The sequence below is a fragment of the Amphiprion ocellaris genome, chromosome 4, assembly GCF_022539595.1.
Source record: "Amphiprion ocellaris isolate individual 3 ecotype Okinawa chromosome 4, ASM2253959v1, whole genome shotgun sequence".
In the NCBI taxonomy this organism is placed as follows: Eukaryota; Metazoa; Chordata; class Actinopteri; family Pomacentridae; genus Amphiprion; species Amphiprion ocellaris.
In genome coordinates, this window is record NC_072769.1 from 15,712,459 (window position 1) to 15,732,959 (window position 20,501).

At 40.7% G+C, this 20,501-nt stretch overlaps 1 protein-coding gene across 4 annotated transcripts in view; it reads left to right on the forward strand.

Annotated features, from left to right (window-relative positions):
* Nucleotides 1-16,202, forward strand: part of klhl5 (kelch-like family member 5) — a 61,023-nt gene extending 44,821 nt beyond the window's left edge. For 3 of the 4 annotated variants that reach the window (XM_035941013.2, XM_035941012.2, XM_035941010.2), the window contains 8 exons: nucleotides 37-249; nucleotides 4,817-5,003; nucleotides 5,979-6,203; nucleotides 6,796-6,871; nucleotides 7,320-7,406; nucleotides 8,647-8,721; nucleotides 9,060-9,197; nucleotides 10,430-13,631. In XM_035941013.2, coding sequence (XP_035796906.1) covers nucleotides 37-249; nucleotides 4,817-5,003; nucleotides 5,979-6,203; nucleotides 6,796-6,871; nucleotides 7,320-7,406; nucleotides 8,647-8,721; nucleotides 9,060-9,197; nucleotides 10,430-10,736 — 1,308 coding nt within the window. In that variant the 3' untranslated portion in view covers nucleotides 10,737-13,631. The other variant, XM_023294369.3, reaches the window with a different exon arrangement.
* The last annotated feature ends 4,299 nt before the right edge of the window (nucleotides 16,203-20,501 follow it).

Genomic DNA, 20,501 nt, shown 5'->3' on the forward strand with positions numbered 1-20,501 from the left:
TGGCTGTCACTTACTTTGACTTTCTTTGTTCACCAGGAACACTTTCTGGAGGTAGTCGGAGGCCAGGAGTTCCTGTTACTCCCAGTGGAGGAGATAGAAAGGCTGCTCACATCGGATGATATTAACGTGCCCGATGAGGAAACCGTAGTAACCTCTTTGCTAACCTGGGTCAGCCATGATGCCCCCACTCGGCAACGCCACCTCCCCTTGCTGCTGGCTCATATCAGACTGCCGCTGCTGCAGCCACAGGTGAGAGCTGCAAAGAGCTCGTTGTCACTTATAGTATTGTAAGAGGATAGTAAGATTTAACAGTCAGAGATGCACAGATTCAACTTTATCTCTCCAGATTTCGATTTCTGTACCCCAGTTCTGGTTGTTTGCCTGTGTCGAGTACCAAAAGCACTGGTCTAGTCACAGTTTTTTAAATCTGCGTACCCCACTGTGTCAAACTCACTGAAATCATTTCTATGTAAAGTAAAAAGAAGCCAAGATTTGCTGTGGCACTAAAAAGCGAGTTGGCAGTCTGCCGTGACTGAATGAATCTGATAGCGGAAACCTAGAATTTTAAAATTCATTGAAAAGGCAACTGTATTAATGTGGCTTAGTCTCGCTATGGTTGATTCATGACCCACTCATATGGTTAGTCTTTATGCAGATACAAATCAGGTATATCGTTTTAATGCATATTAATAATTACAATAAAATAGTTTCTGGCATAAAGCAGGAGTCACTCTTCTCACCCTCCAATGAGTTCAGAATGCAGCAGCTTGGCTTCTTACTGGTTTTAGCAGACAAAATCACATCCTGCCAATCCTGGCTTCTTTCCATTGGCTCCCTGCTCGTTTTAGAATAGACTTTAAGATTTTACTGATCACTTTTAAAGCTCCTCTCAGTCTGTCTCCAAGCTACAGAGCAGAAACATTAACCCCATATGAGCCAGTTCACAGCTTCAGATTATCGAATGTGGCCCTTCTGGCTGTTTTAGAGGCTGCAGAATCAGTGGCTTCTTTTAAATCACATTTTAAAACCCATTTTTATAGACTGGCTTCTATGTGACACTGCCATTATATTGTCTTAATTCTTTAATTCCTATATGTTTATGTTGACATTTTGCATCTTTTGTGCTGTTTTAATTTAATTTCAAATATTTTTTTACTTGCTTTCATTTGTTCTTGTTTTCAGTATCCTGCATTTTCTTTATTTTGTCATGATAAAACAGGTTTATATCTGCCACTGTATTATCACCTGTTCCTCTCTATGTCACTACATCTTCCTCTGTCCTCATTTCCCTTCTTTCTTGTTATTTTTGTTCTTCGTCACTTTTTCTTAAAACTAGCTAAATGGATAAAGAATAATTTGTATATTGCCAAGAAGCAAACTGTAAAAAGATTAATTTCATTCAGTATCAACTAGCAACAAGCACATTGTTTTTAGACTGTCTCCCCGTTGTTGACCATTTCTCTCTGTGTGTGGTATTAATCAATTCATTTCGAAGCTAGAAATACATCAATATTGTAGTGGCTATTTATGGGAGCTGTCAAGGTTGTTTTTATCCTCATATATTACTGCAAAGTTGGAGACAAGATTGTGCACACGTCCTCCTCCTGATGATCCCCTGCTTGTTTTTCATGCTCTCTCCCTCCTCCTTTTACCATTCTGCCTCATCCTGGCTACGACCAACCTGCCTCTCGATCTGTTTCACCAACCTCTTCAGACAAACATCACGCTTACCATACATACACATGCGTCTCCAAGCTCTGTCTAGCTGGTGTAGCAGGATGTCTGGCTGAGAAGTTTATAAGCTAGGCAGAACCTCACTTACTGCCTGGGGCTTTGGCTTCACTCACACTCACACAGACACAAGCACACACACTCGCACATTAAAAACCTCAATTAAGTGTGATATCTCTCTTAACTGCAACTAAATTATCTGTTCTCTTCATCTTCCTCCTCAGCAGTTTCCTCCTCTATATATAAAGGAGCTGTAGAGATCAAACTCCCCTCACAACCCCCTGGTCTTTCCATCATCCCTGCCTGCATCTATACATCCCCCTGTTTTTGCACTTGTGCAGTCTACAGACCGAACACCTCAGATATACGACTTTGCCCTGGTCAGCTGAAATCACAAGTAGCTGTAACATGTAATCAGGGAAGAAGATGGATGGCAGAGAGGTAAAGCGTCAGAATGGGGATGGAGCAGAGAGAATGAAAGCAGAAGGGCCACAGAGCTGAGAATTGCTTCTAGCGCTGCATCATGTGTGAGAGCCCCGCCACAGCAAGCCAAACTGACGAATGAATTAACATTCACAAATCTCATCAGCTGTGAATTGCTAATAAAGTGACATATAAACCTCACAAAGACAACCGATCAATATTCATCAACCAATTAGTCAGCGCTGTATCTAGGCCGCCTTGCAATTCCTCATCAAGAGGATGTCAGTTCACCAGATTAATACCTTTAATCCCTGCTCCCCATTACCACTGTCACACAGACACACACACTTGGTCTAATCTTCACAGAAGAGCAGCTGTGGCCTGACAGCGTGCACCAAACAGTTGTTGTATTTGTGACCAGTGGAAATTCAATGTTTTTATAGCTGTTCATAACAGGAAGGTGGAAAGAAAAACGACTGTCATGGAAAGAGGCTCTTGAATCCAGGGGCAGCAGTGCACTTTGTTAGATAGTCTCTCCTGGAAGACATTTATAGTTCTCGTGTGCTGACAACAAAAGTTTTTGTTTGAGAGAGATGTTCTGCTTGTGCCCCTGCACAGCTTGCCTGTTATGTACGAGTCTGGAAAATTGCAGAAATTGACGGATGCGACAATTTCCAACTCCCCACCCCTGAGTTCCAAGATCAGGATGGTGTGAGGGAAGGGAATTTGACCTCCGATGCGTAGGTCTGATGAATCGTACTCAGCTGAAGTGTGTGTGTTTCATCAGTGATAATCATTAACTGCCATTTTTTTGTTTGGTCTCAAAAGTTGCAGAAAAAGGTGCCAAAAATACCTTGCTTAGTTTTAAAAGACAGAGAAAAGCAGATATTTTTTCATTTTTAAGCTGGAAATTAGTCATGCTTAGCAGGCTGTGCAAAAGACACTGATGCATTTAACCAAATACTTGCTAACATGCTACAGTGCCGAACTGCAAATGTGTAGCAGGTATAATCATTATGTACCATGCTTGTAATTTAAGCTACTTTTAGTAATTAGCACTTAAGACCAATTACAAACCACATGCTTTTGGTCAGAATATAAAGCACTGGAATAAGTACATATTTAGCCTGATGATGAGAAATGACAAGAGCACAGAAGTGTTAAGGGTTCATCTCCTGGTGACCATGATGTATTGACAAAATATCATTGCAACCCACCAACATTAAAACAAACTTAAACTACTCATAGTGGATATCAAAATATTACCATATCTGTTGATTAAATCTTCCTTGAAAATGACGTGTTTTGTGGAGATGGTACAAAGGTAGTCGGTTCATCGGAGATCAATATATAGAGGACAGGTGCTAGTAAGAGTGTGTCTTGAAGGAACAATGAGTGCGACATAAAGCATGACAAATATAAATAGCTGGGAGATGTGTGTTTTTACATGTATGGGAGAGCGTGTTTGTGTGTGTTCGTTGTAAGTGGATAGAGGCTGTGCTGCGTCTTCCCAGTGTGAGCTAAAACAGAGATGATAACACGACTTTTTCAGGTGGGAAGCCTGCAGGATTCAGCCTTATCTCGCCCTCCATTCAATCCTTCACAGCGTGATGGATAAATACCACAGGAGAAGACAAATATGTTTTTTTAGGACTGTCCTTCTTGAGCACACACACATAGACACACATGCACACTCAAATAAATGCACAAATAGGGTTCACTGTAATTTGTCCCTCGGTGATTGTATGCAGTAGAAGTGTGGGTTCACCCTGGCGTGTAAGCTGCTTATCCATTTACCATGCTTGCTTTACGCTCTCCACGTCTGGCTGGGAAAATTGATTTTGTATTCAGTGACCAAGTTGAATCATTTGGGCTGAATCTTTCTTTTTGTCGTGGTGAGAATTATGGAGGAGAACACAAAGGAAGACGAAAGGGTAGAAATAATTGTCTATCTTTATCAGAGAGTATAACCTTTGTATTTGTTTTCTATCGCTAAATTTTGGTAGCCATCTCTGAATTCAACTTCAGCAAAAACAAAAATGCAGGCATAAACAAAGTCTGGAAACTTCAAATGACTTTGAAATCCTCTGGAACCTTTACTGTTTTCCATCTATCTATCAGCATACACAAACACACACCTATCTAAATGTAAATCATGTAATTCTAGCCTTCAGCGAAAACTTGCCTCTCACCACCCTGCCTCTCGCAGGCAGTGGTTTCCTCTGGATGTATTTTAAGGCGCAGACTAGTGGATGGAAGTGCTTCATGCTGCAGCCCCAGGCTGTTTGTGTGTGAGTCTGTCTGTGTCTGTGTGTGTGATCACAGATGAGGTTAGAGGGTATGGACTAGTGAGCCGATGAGATGTTGAGGACAGATTAGTCCTCTAGTGTGTTGGATGATCAGTGTGTATGTGTTGTGTATGTGTTCTTTTGCATTTGTGTGAGTGAGCCCTAATGGCTGTTTGTCTGATCTGATCTAATCTCTCAATCAATGAGAGAGCAGCTTTCTTTCGACTCTCAAACCTCCTTAATCGGTGATAACGTCGTAACCTACATGGACCTACCCCCATGTCGATGTCGTACATACACCCACGCTGCATATGTTTCACCTGCAGCTGTCACCTCTGTGTTGATGTGTGTGTGCTTTTTTCACATTTGTGCAGTTCTTGGCAGACCTGGAGACCAATCCTCTCCTGCGGGACAGTGTCGAGTGTCAACGGCTCCTGATGGAGGGGATGAAGTATCACCTTTTGCCCCAGCGCCGGCCCCTGCTTCAGAGCCCTCGCACCCGGCCCCGCAAAGCCACTGTGGGAGCCATGTTCGCTGTGGGGGGAATGGATGCTACGAAAGGTGCAACACATGAAACACACAAACCGTGCACACATGATGCTGAAGTATTGATAAATCAAAGTCTCTGTAAAAGAGTGTAATCAAAAACTGAAAACTCCAACCTTCATAAGGGAGGAAAATAAAAAGTACACACATTTTCTCAGTAACCTGGCTTAGCAATAGATAACTGACTTGTCATCACATCATTCTGAGAAAGATGTCAGATTTGTAAAACCTTTATTTTAACCCCTTGACGCCTATTGTCACGAATTCGAATCATATCACTTTCATTCAGACTGCAGCCGAGATAACGTATCCATTCCCCCAATGCTGGTTTGTGCGTATTCAATTCGTACCTCGGAACCTTTTGCAAGCACTGGTTTCTCGTAGGACCGGTCGGAGTGGGACCTAATTATTATATATCTGTTATTATTATTACGTATCTATGTTCTATGTATACTAGATAAATTAACAATCTCCACTTATTTTAGCATCAGCTGAAAAGCAAAAACACACAAAAAATGTTTTTTTATTCAATTGGAAATAAATTCAGGCGTCAAGGGGTTAAAAGAAACAACATTATGAAAAAACAGTGATAGGATTTTAAAATGCACAAAGAAATGTAGTAAAAGGACTGCATAAAAATTACAATGCAGTGGAAATATCTTCTAATCTTCTAATCAGCTGAGATAATCATAATCAAAGCTGACAAATCAGTGTGTGCATGCACATTTTAACATCACCACCCAGTCTATGCTATTGAAGCTTTCCACCTCAGATGAAGTACTGAGCATCGGTATCTCAGTCAGGTTTAGCAATATTCTTCAAACTAGGCTGAAATCTGAATCAACAAACTGAAGGAAAAGAAAAGGAGCATCCAAACAGGTAGAAAGAGCTTGGTTTAAATCTATGCTGATGTGCAACGTTATTAAGCTTCACAATTCAAAGTGTACTTTTTCTTGTATACATTCATGTCTTTGTGTGTGTTTTTCCCAGGAGCCACGAGCATCGAGCAGTACTGTCTGCGTCGGGACACGTGGCGGCAGGTCGCCACCATGAGTGGGCGGAGACTGCAGTTCGGTGTAGCTGTCCTCGACGGCCGTCTCTATGTAGTCGGAGGCCGAGATGGACTCAAGACCCTCAACACTGTGGAGTGTTACAACCCACATAGCAAAACCTGGAGCGTCATGCCTCCAATGTCCACACACAGGCACGGCTTAGGTGAGGACCTTTTTTTTGAATCGAGTGAAGCTGAAAAAGGCTTTGAAAGTATCAGTCTGAATTAGGTTAGTCTTGAATTTTGTTATAAGTAAAGTGAAATTTTACAGAAAAATTATCCATTTTTCTGTTGTATTTATTGATCTTTGCTTGAAAGTTGCCTTTTTACTTTTTTCCTGACACAGTGAAGTCAAAGGTCATTTTCCACCACAGAGCAAGGCCTCTGCCACACATTGTAAGTGATCTGGTGTCATATCTCAAGAACACTGCAATTTGAAGGACAGCCTTTGCACTCTAAGCACACACCTACTGTTGCTGTGACCAGTTCTGATAAGGCGTGCTGTTCTGCGGTGTTGTGTTTCTAAATGTGTGCATGTGTGTGAAGCAAGTAGGGATTCAAACACACATCTGGCAGCACAGATGTTCTGTCAGATAAATCAACATACTGCTTACTGCCCTGGGTATGGTTGCACACAGAGTGAAAAGTCACACCTCTTGTCCTATACGTGTGTGGTTTCATGAGCTTGTCCAAATTGATGTTGTTTCGGAAAGGCCCCACTGATTTAATGATGCACATGTGGTTTTTGTGTTGCAGGTGTGGCCGTCCTAGCGGGGCCCATGTATGCAGTGGGAGGACATGACGGCTGGAGCTACCTCAGTACAGTGGAAAGGTGAGAGGAGACTTCACACTGATGATATATTCTGTCAGAGACTCTGCTTAACTGCTAATTCACCTATATTACCAAAAATATATTCATTTTTTTCCACCTGCTTTTGTTGATATTTGGCCCTGCAGATGCTTTTGGTTGTATTTGATCATATTTGAGATATTTGCAGCTGTGAATGCAAGGATGTGACACTTTTATGATGTTTCATAAGGACTGTTTCTTCTATTTCAGTAGTTCTAATAAAAAACTATTTTCTACCACAACAGGGGCACAGTTTTAGGAATGAGATACTGCTGCTGAAGAATATGCCAATACAAAAATAACATGCATTTTCTTCTGCAAAGCTCTGTCTCTTTCATTCTTTGCAAGAGGCTGCTGTTTATGTGAGGTGTATTTGTGTAGTGATGCACCTGAAGCACGACTGAGAGGTTGTTTACACCCTGTCTATCAGGTGGGACCCCCAAGCTCGCCAGTGGAGCTTTGTTGCTAGCATGGCTACACCCCGAAGCACAGTGGGAGTCGCTGTTCTCAATGGCAAGTAAGTGATAATCCCATCCATGTTGGGTCTAGGAAAGATTCAATATTAGCAACACACCCTTACTTGTTGTTTGTTATGGAGGGATGCACTTGAATTTTTTATGACATATTGCTCCTGTTTTTGTGGTTGCTGAATACATTTATTGTGAGTCACTCTGAACAAACGCGTCTGCCAGCTCAGCGTTATACACACATTACACATTATTCATACGCCTACCAGTAATTAACGTATAACTGTACATTATATACAAGTAGATACTGCACCATCGCATATGCTGCTTATTATATTACACTGCCACTTTTTCCCATACAAATTAGCCAATTAGTGAACAAAATCGAGCACTTGCAGTTTGGAAAAAGGCAATATAGAACATTTGACTGGCTTGAGAGCAAACTATTTTGGTTCTGCATCTATACTGCTATGGAATTTTTTTAAGAGGAGAAAAAAACATGAATTTTGTCACTGGAGAATTTCGAGAAAAATAACTTTATGCTCTGCTGATTTAGAAAGCGAGGTTAACACAGTTGAAGTTAGGTTATTATAACTGCTGTACAAAGTGACGCCCTTCCTGTAAAACCCACCAATATATCAAACAGTAATGGAAAAGTTACTGACACACACACATACACATTTTAATAGCAGGATAAGTTCAGGACTAGACTGTCCTCACTTGCCCCAAAGTTATCTAGAAATGATTAGAATCAAAAATATTGCACCGTTTTTATTATTCAGTGCCTCAGAGAGAAGCTACAGCAAAAGGCCTTATAGATGCTAATTAATACAGAGACAACGGATTTGTGCTAACGATGCCCAGCAGTGGTGTGTGTGTGCGTGGCTGTGTGCTTTGGTGAGCAGGGCATGTATGTGTTGTGTATTCTCTGGGATCTTTGCCTGATGGAGCTCATTACTTGCTTGACTGGTTCTGTTTCACTTTTTTCTTCATCGCCACGACTTCACATCCATGGATGTGTGTGTGCACGCACACCAAAACGCACACGGATGCGCACTGAGTGACTGCTCAGGGTTGTGATGCCTCAGGAGTGTTGGCTGATTGATTTTTCTCACCTCATTTTGCCCCCAAAATCCTACACAACATACACACACACACATACACACACAGACCTTGTACCATCTGTTTCAGTGTCACTAAATTGAAAAGGGACTTCCAGAGCTCAGAAATGTGAGCAGTGTTTTGTGTGTGCATGTCCAGACCTATAACACCATCTTCTGTCTTCCTCAGACTGTATGCAGTTGGAGGTCGTGACGGCTCGTCCTGCCTGCGCTCAGTGGAGTGTTTCGACCCCCACACCAACAGGTCAGAGACAGGGGACTTCATTTGGCAAGAATTAATTGCCGTCTCCTGCTATATTTCCCTGTCTTCTGTTTCCTCCGGTGCAGCGCCTCTGCTTTTAAGGTTATCTACTCACGGATCAAAAGAGACCGCTAACCCTCTCAGGATATGGAAACAGACCATATTCAAACAACTCCTGTTTATCAAGTAGACTCATTAAGGACTCCTGGAAAAGCAGAGAGGAGGCTCTGGCTCAGGGCATATAATCCCCTTTAAAAATGAGAATATTTTGAATTTTCTCTTTTAACTGGCTGCTTTCTGTCCCTCTTTTTCTTTCTAATGGTTTCAATCTCCATTTTCAGGTGGAATGGTTGTGCTCCGATGGCTAAAAGGCGTGGAGGTGTGGGTGTGGCCACATGGCACGGCTTCCTGTATGCCATTGGCGGTCATGATGCTCCAGCCTCATCCCTGGCATCTCGGTTAAGCGACTGTGTGGAAAGGTGAGACTACATTTATGAACATGTGTTAGATGTGACAGATAAATTTTGCATACAGCTGTTTGAAATTGAAAATTTGCCCTGCACAGTTCACTGTGTATATTATGATAATACTGAGGTGCATTTGCCATCTTTTTCAAGACAATTGTGCTGTATTCTACATATCTTTTGTGTGATAGCTGTATGAAAAATCATATAGGTAAAATCTTACATCACGTGTCAGTTAAATTATAATAATTGTATGTACACCCAGTTGAGTTGGTGAGGGTAGACTAAATATTACAACCACGATCTACATCTTCCAGCCATACAGTTGAATCATTACCTTTATAATACAATGCCACAAAAACTGAACATTGCAACCTTCATGAAAGGAGGATTTATTGCAGCACTGCTGTATTAGACTGCAGTAGTTTTAGCTAGATGTACCAAATAAACTGGCAACTGAGTACAAAGTAGCTCAACACTTGCAAAAAATTTGCTCACTCAATTTCTTGCCAGTTGTCAGATAAGAGGATATGACTGTAAACACAGTGTGTGAAGTATTGAACTGGACTCAGCCTGGTTAACTTAGCTTAGCCCAGAGACATGCTGGGGGAAACTGTTTCCTGACTCTGCCAAAGTGAAGAAATATGCCTACCAGCACTCAAGCTGAAGCTCATTAAATAATACATTAATTTTTTTTCGTGTTTTTAACCAGTACACAAACATTAGGCAGTTTGTGGTTTTAGGTGGAGTTGTGCAACTGTTTCCTGACACATTTATTCATCCACCCAGCGCTTTTGAGCTAGATATGGCTGGTGAGCAGAGGTTTTAAAAGAGATCACTGGACAGATGTGATGGAATCATGATTGGAAATCTCACAGTGATGACAGTGCTGTGAATCCGACTGCTGTTTGACAAGGAATGGTCACAGCATGTAACTCCCACTTCTTTTTTTTATAGATTTCTATTGACGGATTAAACAAATGACACAAACATGACGATCAGTGAGCTTTAAAGGTGTTGGTAGTCTATTTTTGAAGAGCCAGTCTTGCTGCTTGTAGTATTAACATATCAGTGACATAATGCACAGATGTGATTGATCTTCTATCATTATAAAAGACTTTAGAGAACAAATGTATTTGTCAGAATTTCAAACTATGGGTCATTGTTTGGAATAAAATAAAACGATTAGTAATAATTAATTACCTACTGTGGTGTGTAAGCTAATGCAAGTGCATGTGTGTGTACAGGTATGACCCTCAGACAGATGTGTGGACAGCTGTAGCCCCCATGAGCATCAGCAGAGATGCTGTTGGTGTTTGTCTCCTTGGCGACCGACTGTACGCTGTGGGTGGATACGATGGGCAGGTGTATCTCAATACTGTGGAAGCTTATGACCCTCAGACGAATGAGTGGACACAGGTACTGCACAGAGACACACACAGGAACGACCGCATTTTGTTTAATAAGATCTACTTCCTTCTAGTACACATCTGCATCTGCTCCTATGTGCACCGACACGATGTAGTTCAACAAAAAACAAGTAAGAAACCTTAATGTACACCTGTAAAGTTGTTCTATAAACATATGGTCACAGTTTGACCTTCTTCCAGCTCCTTTCCCATGTATCTTGCTTTGTTTCCATTGTTATGCAAATGTATGTTTTCCTCATGCTAATATTGTCCTTGCTGCTGCAGCAGTAGGAGGTAGAGGGGACTGTTTCAGAGTTGAACAATCTCATTGAGCAGCTTCAGGTCTTTATCACACCTCAGTTTATATCCCATCTCCTGCATAGCCTCAGAGGATTTTCAACCAAAGTTGCCTAAAATATGCCGTTTTAGAGACACATGCACCATGCTGAGAGCAGGAGAGGTGCAGGTGGGCGGATACAGAGTACAGAAAACTGCTCAAAACCGCCGCAGAGGGGTGCCCGTATAGCTTAACGCGTTGAGCGGGCGACCCATGTACAGGGGCTGGTCCCTGACGCAGCTGGCCCGGGTTCGATTCCCGCTCGCGGCCCTTTGCTGCATGTCTTCCCTCGACTCTTCTCCCCTGTTTCCTGTCTCTCTCTCTCACTGCGCCTATCTAATAAAGCCGACAAAAAGGCCAAAAAAATAACTTTAAAAAAAAAAAAAAAAACGCCACAGAGGGAGGAGAACTAGCTGAGATGAGAGGGGACATGTTGAGACCATTAAATGTGTCCTGAATCCACTGTCAGAAACTGATAACCAATAAACCAGTGGGTGTATTGTCTGTCCTGTTCTAGTAGTCTAGTGTTTTCTTCTTCTCCTGCTTGTTTTAACACAAATCTGTCAATCTTGGTGACTCCAAAACAGATAACATGGGTGGTAAGTTTATGTTTAAAATGAGACACACAGTTTTCTTTATTTTGGGTCCACTAGTATCCAGCTGTTGTATTTATAATGTTACCAAATTAATAAGACTGCATTTAGTCAACTAAGCATTTCAGTATACATAGTTAAAACCCTGCTTATTCTGAGTGTGCCGCTATACTCAAAGTACAAACTTCAACAGATGCCCAGTGCAGCCTTTTAACCATGACAGTGTACTGAGGCTGTCAGTGTTGTGCTGCACTGTTCACCTGAGGGCTACACTGTCACTTGCTGCTACTGCTGTTCTTAACCCACCTCCAGTCGAGCATGCACCTGTCGGCTGTAAAGTTCTGTTCCCCAAGAGGTGCAGACTTATTATCATCGCTTCCTACTTCCTGCTGATCTGAGCTCAGTGTTTCAATGTGAGATGTGTCTGTCATAACGTCGGAAATTAACGCTGAACATAGCCTGCATTCACATAGTAATCCGTTCTGGATATCACATAACTGAGGATATTAGTGGTTGTAAAAATGTAGTGCCTATGTATGACCACTCATATGATGTAGCATTTTAAAAAATCACTAAAACTACACCATATTATTAGTCAGAAACTGTAAAACCAGAAAGAATCGTCAGATTTTTCACGTTTCGATGGTCCTTGATCTGTGATATAGACATCTAAGCTTATAATTGTGACATTTTATCAACATCACTTTATTCTATGTGTCTAATCTTCAAAAAAATGCCAAAACCAAACAGTTTGATACAAGATTGTATAAAATGTAAAGATTTTGTCACCCTCGACTCAACTGTGAATCCGTAAGTGACTCTGTTGCAACCAAGAGTCACGCTAAAAACTCTATTCAGCTGAACTGCACTTTGTTTACATAGGCGCTAAATCCTTTTCTTTCCCTGACGAGTATTGACATGTGAGATTTAGCTGCTCATCAGAAAGAACTTAAGTCTTCTATGCGTTATTTTTTTTAACCCTGTTGACTGCAAGAAATCCAGTGCCATGGAGTTATTATGTAGGCCTTTGTGTAGCGATATAATCCTATGAAAGAAACTGATTGAAGTGCTAAAGCCTTGTACTTGCTGACCTTATAAGATCTGCAGTGAGCCTACTTAGTCTGAATTATGTTTTAATATTTCTTCTTTACTTGCTCCCAGACGTTTACCACCAGCAGGGCTGCATCTGAAATAATATGAGGCGAGAATTATCTTACATACTATGAGATCAGGCTACATCTGAGCAACACATCAAATGGCATGTACAATTGTAATTAATCAAATCGACTCATGCTTTGTTAGTGTTTTTACAGTATTTTTTACCACCTTTCTTTCCTCTGGCTGCAGCAGATGTGTTATGTTTAGCCTGGATTATATTTTGAAACTCTGCATAGTGGTTTAGGATTATTTTTTGTTCTTCTTGTGAGAAATATGCAGCTTTAGACATCTTCATGTTTGCTAGTGGTCATCTCCTCCCAACACTGCCTTATTTATATGAACTCACTCATGGCTAGATTCAGAAACCCTGGGTTGACTTCACGGTAGGGCTGCAGCTATCAGTTATTTTAGTAATCGAGTATTCTATTTATTATTCTGGTGATTAATTGAGTAACCGGATTCTGTGCTTGGCATGCGTGTTACAGCATTAAAAGTGGAAGTGAGCGCGCTGTGCAACAGAAATAACCGTCATGATAGAACACAGGCTAACATCTGCGGTGTATTTAAATATATAGTATAGTACAGGTGTATTGTACATATATAGTATAGTACATGTATAGTATAGTACTATACTATATAGTATAGTACTATACTATACTATAGTACTTAGTAATTGAATTACTCAAATAACTCGAGGAATCGTTTCAGCCCTGCTTAACGGGTTAATACCAGCTTCAAGCCAACACTTACTGTGACTCAATTGTTAGACTTTCTAAAGCCAGATAAAAAAACCACATCCTGGGTACGTTACATCTGTTTCATCCCCTAAGGATGTCATCTTTCAACTCCAACTGAAAGCATGAAAATTATGATTTCACATGATTTATAGTCCTACACAATCCACAGCTGTACCTGTTGTTGTCCAGCTGTGACTGTGATTCTTGTGTTTCCTTTACAGGTGGCACCTCTGTGTCTGGGCAGGGCAGGTGCATGTGTGGTGGCTGTCAGACTGTGAAAACAAAAACATTTAATGGCAGACTGTGCACGATGTTGCTCAGAGAGCCTCCACTTTGTCACCAGTGACACCGAAGGGACACCAACAGATCCGTCTGCCTTCACCGGGAGTACCGTTTCCTGACCTCTTCAGGTTTTACTCTTCAGCCATGTCACATTTTTCTCCGTAATCACTCCGATTCTAGGGAGAGATTGTTGTTAAGGTACATGTCAGGTTGCTCTGATTATTTGTGCCACAGAAGCGAGCTGCCACCACAACCCAAAGCCCATGATGAAGAGGAGTCTGCAGTGTTTATCTGAGCTTAACAGCTGTATTTTTTTTCTTGCCTGTTATTTTGTTCTTCTTGTAGACAAGGTGGACACACACACACACACACACACACACACACACAGACCTACGTGGCTGCTTTCAGCTTCTATTTCTGCTGACAAAAAGGTGAGAAAGACAGATAGATTGTCAAGACGGCCTCATCATTTCATGCTCTCGGTTTTCCTAACAATATTTGATGGCGTGTACTGATGCTGTTTTAATATATTCCCTATTATTTTTATGTTGCAGTTGGCAAGTGCTCTTCTCCTCTGCTTTCCCACTGTTGCCCACTGACAGATGAAAGGAAGACTTTTGACATAATCAGCACAACCTCATGAGCAGCTATTCTGTAAGGAACCATGAGGCGCTTTATTATTTTCAGTCAGAAACACATCAAGCTTCATCTAATATTTCAGCTGCGTGTGTCTTTCATGTTGCATCAGCTCACATCTGAACCGTCTGTATATCATGTTATGCAATTTATTGCCTCTTTACACTGGCAAGTTATTCAGCTTCTTGCTTTTTTATTTGTGTTTATTTGTGTAGTTCTGCCTTTTTTGTTTTTTATTTTTAAACATAACTGAGGTCCATTAAGCAGTGTTATTGGATTTGCAGCATGAGTAATAATGATAATAGTAATAGTAATAATAATAATGATAATAATAATAATAATAATAATAATAATAATAATAATAATAACAATAACAATAACAATAACAATAATAATAATAATAATAATAATGCTGATTCCTGCAGGGGAATTTTACTCTCAATTTCCTCCAGAGCACAAGGTCAGCTATTTACAGACTTAGTTGTACACAGGGTCAGTCGAGCTTCTCTGTCTACCAGATAACTTATTTTTCTCCACTGTAGATGTTTCTTCATTGTGTGTGTGTGTGTGTATGTGTGTGTGTGAGTGTTCAGAGATCGCGAGGGGTATATTTTTATCTCAAAAGAGAATCTCCCCTCCCTCCCTTCCCCTCTCCACATCTTCAGTTCCCTGCTGCTTTTTCTTCATCCTCATTTTCCCATTTCGTCACTGCACAAACACGCACACGCAGATGCATGCACCACTTCATTTCAGAGCAGCATAGGATACCCAGACAAAAAATGAACAACACATCATGTAATGAGACCATGAATTTAATAACGTTGATGCAGCCGGTACCGCCGTTTTGTTTGATGTGGTGTTCAAAGCGTTATTAGATTTGATACTGCTGTAGACAAAGTACCAGACATGAGGGGAAGATGAAATCTGCGAGACTAACTCGTGTGTTCATATTTGTGGACTTGTTTAAGTAAATTTACATGACAAGAAACCTCAAGACGCACATGTGCCACAATAACTTCAAGACGAACACGTGCCACAGTAATTTCTTGCTGCATCCATAATTGTGTATTTGCTGTCGGTTTGGATCTGCTGCTTGTGCGTGCGTGTGTGTTTACTTCTAGCGTAAAGAAAGGAGACTCCTGACAGTAAGAGGCAAAGCAGGCGACCTGACAGATCTAGAGCTAATGTTGCCCCCAGGATGCACTTTACAAAGTCACACGGACACACACTCACATAAATTTGTACAAAGACACACTTAAACACACAGCTGAAAGCCAAGCGCCACAGGAGCCACTGAAAATTGAAAAGCCGCCGAAAATTTTCCGGTATGACATCTAAGAAGCAAGTGACAGGGAAGCCATCAATTCCCCACAGCTGAGCTGATGTTTATTCAAGCCTAATGCACTGCTGCATTATTCTATTTTCTTCCGCTTCAAACCTGCTGCTGTTTATTTAGAGTAATTCTCTTTAGATTGCAGCAGAAGTGTGTCACCTCCACTGTGTAGAGTAGCTCCATTTCAGTCAGAGGTTAAACAAAAAGACCAACATTCCAAATCAAACTATATATTTAGTGTATATTATGTACATAAATAAATATCAAATCTAGTCTTATTGCAGTATGCTGTATGTTCTACAATTCCAAAAAAGTATACCATGTGTTAATGTGTGCTTCTTTTTGTATCATGAATTCAGAAGATGAAGAGGTGTAATAAAGACGGTCGGAGAGAAATGCCACTGCTGCACATCTCCCCTTTTTGTACCGAATGTTACACCTCATCTTTTACAAGATCAATTATATATGTACTGTATACGCTGCTGTAATATGCTACCACTGGTCTTTTCTACATTAAAGTCAACATGTGATTTAACACTTGGATCTGGTTTTGTTCTGTTTTTTAGTGCGCAAAACTCTAACATAGAAGAGTTTCAACAGCAGCAGCTGTGCAGATGTTTTTGCCAGGAGTTTGCATTTTTCACTATCACTATAAATGCCATTATGGTGTAAATTTGTTTATATGTGCCTCTTATCTCTGACAGCACTCCCCCATCAGCGAGGCTCTCGCGATGGGCTTTGTAGGTCAAAGGTTTCTGTGCAGGTTTTGGCTGCTGAAGTGTGGCTGTGAATTAATTTTATGTGCTGGGAGGTTAATATGAATCCTCATTACTCTTAAGTGTGGATCCTCTAACTTAAAAGCTGCAGTCTGAGCCAGAAACACAGCAGCAGGCTAAAGCGTTCGCTGAGTGAAACGAGTGCAAGAGGAAGAGGAATGCTCACAATTTACGGTTACTTTAACCCCAGGACAGCGACCAGTAACCAACTGATTCACTCTGTTATTTATTGCAGGGGATAAGCTTTAAATCATAAGCATTTCTGACAAACGGCTCCCGGTGGCGCTGAGAAATGATGCCAGTGACCTTGTCTTGGTGCCTTAACAGGACCTGAGCCTATTATGCCTGACAGAAACAAGAGGGACACAGAAAGTGCTGGACCGTCTGACCCTGCATGTTCAACATCCAGACATAGGAATAACCTGAACACAGCTCAGAAATGCAGCGACGCATTTCACCACAAGCTACACATCTGCATTAAATACTCATCTTTTTTAATCGGTCATTAGAAACTTAATCAATGCACCCAAAAGCTGTTGAGATCCACACATCTATTTCCTGTTTTAATAGAGTTCCTTAAGTTTCCAAAGATACCAAAACTGTCATCTTCAGGTCGTATAAAATGATGCACAAAGACATCAAGAATCCTTCCGTTTGCTCAGCCAGAAAGAAACTGGAGGTTTTATGTCCCTCTGTAAAAACGTTACACAGCTTAAATGAAGAGCTGGAACAAACACATACAGAATATAGATGCAAAGATTTCAGAAAAATGTGAATTAAGATGCCATTTTCAAAGCTATCTAAGGGGAAATGAAAAGGAAAAGGTGTGTTTATTATCACCAATGGTGTTTTCACAGTGTCTGCACTAAATGTGTCACCTAATTTTTAAGTTTTATTCACAGCTTTCGGGAAATAAAATGTGTTGTATGCAGGTGTTGTATTAACACTTTTAATTTCAAAATATTAATACAGACACTGAGAGTCAATTGTAGGCCCTAAATAACAAAACAGTCTCACAATAAGGTTCACTTAGTTGATGTTATGGAGCTTTTATGTCACACCATCTGGAGAGGAAATTGAACGTTTTACAAATCTGACAAACTCCATCAGGTGAAGATTGTGTGATGTATTCAAAAAGTCTATAACATATACTACTAGTCAAAAGTTTTGGGTCACTTAAAAATGTCTTAGAACCTTTAAGCACCCAAAACCAACACAATCAGGCCAACGTCTGCTTGCATGTGAGAATATTTTGTGAGTCATTCTTGCTCTGTATTCTGGTTGTGCAGTCTTGATGATGGTTCCTGCGCACTTTTTTCCCTTTCTAACTTGTAAAGCAATAATTCAGAAAGTTAGATTAAATAAAGAAAATGAGAAAAATGCCCATGATTAAAGCTTAAGATGCTGGTGATTCACTGTGTCCTGAAAGAGGAGACTATTCTGTTGGGATAGCCTGAAGCCCAGTATGAATCAACCAGCTATTTCAGAATCTTTCAGAAATTATGTCCTGCAGGTCTGTCATCATCTACAAAATGTGGTCCTGTAAGAATATTTACAGATCCCCTGCAGGACAGCAAATGCCCCAGTAGAACATTGAAAGTGACCCGCAGGGTTGATCATCACCTTACCAGAGTATTAAGATGTCCTGCCTGTGTGGAGAGAAACCCTCTGTTTCTACCAATTTAAAATGACTGTCGGGATGAGTTGTAACACCTGCAGAACATCTGCATAATTCCTCCAGGACAGAATCATGTTCCTGTGGGAGAATTTGGATCAAGGAGCAGATATATAAATTCCAAAACTCTTGTCAGAACCTAATTTCCTCTGTAACTGCAACAACACGAGCTTAGTTTACTGGTGACAGCTGAAATTGTGTACATGAAGTAATAACTTTTGATGACTCAGTGCAGGATTCAAAGATAAGTGTGTAGAACTCATTTCATGTCTTTCGTGTTATTTGAAAATGTGGCACTTCATTTAAACAAATGACTGCAAAACCAAAAGCTCTGCTCCCTTTGCTTTTATTGTCTCGCCTGCAAAAACATTCCACAACATTCATCTTTCACAAGAAGTCCCCCCCCCCATCTCTCTGCTCTAATTTTACCATTTTGCTTGAAAGTCATATAGCGGTTCCCTTCAGTCCATCTTAATGAGATCTGAGTCAGCAGGGTGTATTCTGCTTCAGTGTGCCGGAGCACAGGGAGGAATATTTGTGTCACACAGCTGGCGTTTCATCCCAGCTCCCTGCTTGGTAAAGGAAAAAATAAGCAGTCATCTTTCCATCAACGTATATGGAACTACAGACGGTGCCTTGTCATCACAGTGTTTCCCTTCTGCCTTTGGTCGATAATGAAATGACAGAGAGGCAGCAGATGTTGACCTTGATTTGTTTTGGATGAGCAGAAGGATGCTACAGTCAGCAGGCCCGGTGCTGAGCTGCACAAGCTGAAGGTGGTGTTTCCGTTCTGTCAAAGAGAATCATTGAACATTTACAGGACAACAGGAAAAATAAGACTGGGCAGAGCAGATGTTATAGAGGCCAGGACAGTGGAGTGGGAAAAAAAAACTGTGCAAAACTGCCGCCTAGTGGTTCTAAGGTGACAACACAATAATAGTACACATGGTTGTTGACATTCTTCTATAGTTGTTCTGTGTAATATTCTCCTTTTCAATGATCAGAATGTTCAAAGTGTGTTATAAAGTGAAAAATACATATATTTCAAACACAAAATCATTCTTGTGTGGACAGAAATATAATACAAACAAAAATACAAATTATTGCTCTTAACCAATACTATAATACTGAAAATCTGATATTGATAAAGCCCTATTATATAATTTTCATCTCCAGACAGTGATCAGCAAGAAATCCTGCACTGGAAAATAAAGAAAAGTACAAATTTGCATGTTTATGTCCACCAAAATCTGTGAGAAACTCAACTAAAAACTGTCAAATTCTGCTGTTACATTAGCCAATCGACTCACCAAGGTCACCATGAGATCAGAGGTCTGCCTCTGTCATTTTCTTTCAACAAGTCTCATTTAAAAGTGTGAGATTTGTGAATATAAGCCACATGCAGCTTTACTTAGAAGCGGTATTGTTTGCAAAGTTGAGTCCAAAAGGAGATAATCATTTTATTTCTGCCTATGGAGCACGTCTTACAGCAAAGTTGTTGTCATTCGAAAGGCAAAGAAAGAGCTTTGTTCAGTTTTACGAGCAGCAAAAAAAGTCTGGTTATCCTAAGATTGTAGAGTTTGTACTTTAAGCAGTGCAGAGTGTTTTATGTAAGTGGCAACCTGCAGCTCTCTAAGAGACAATGATGTAGCTTCTATGGGGAAAAAAAAAAGCTTTAGTGAACAACTCCTGCCTCATGCAGCCAACAAACAAGCTCTCAAACAGGTGACATTTGCTGCTACTGCTTTTCCTGCTTGTTCTGCCAACTCACATCAGAAAAGCCTCTCCAGTGTTCGTGTCATGACTCTCATGTCTCTACCAACAAATACACCAAGAAACAGCACTATGAAATGTACTTAAACTAGCATACCAGCAGCTGAGTTTTCCACTGCGTACAAATAGGGATTATAAAGAGTTTCTATATATTTGTATTATCTGTAGTCTCTGTATTGCAGCCTGTAGGATGTTAATAAGCAAGACTTGGACAAATGCACCAGATGGGATCATATATTCAGTGAGCTAATTAAAACTGCACATGACATGGCTTTGACAGCAGAAAATATAATTTCCATTGTTTGCTGAGTTGGGCTCATAAAGCATCTAATAAATGTCTGCAAATTGTTATTAACAGTCTTTCTGTATATTGCAGCTATGTGCAGAGTCCAGTTAGAAGCTCTGGGACAGATGGGCAGCTCAAATCCGTTCTTGGGCTCGTGTTATACCATCTGCAAACACAACTGATTTCACATTCAGTGGCTAGGACTCAATTTACATGCTGTTTCTGGAGAGTGACAGAGATAAGGAGAGGCAAACGTAGTCGCTTCAGCTTTGCAATCTGATCCAAATGTAAAGATTCAGCCATGGTAATGTGAAATACACATGA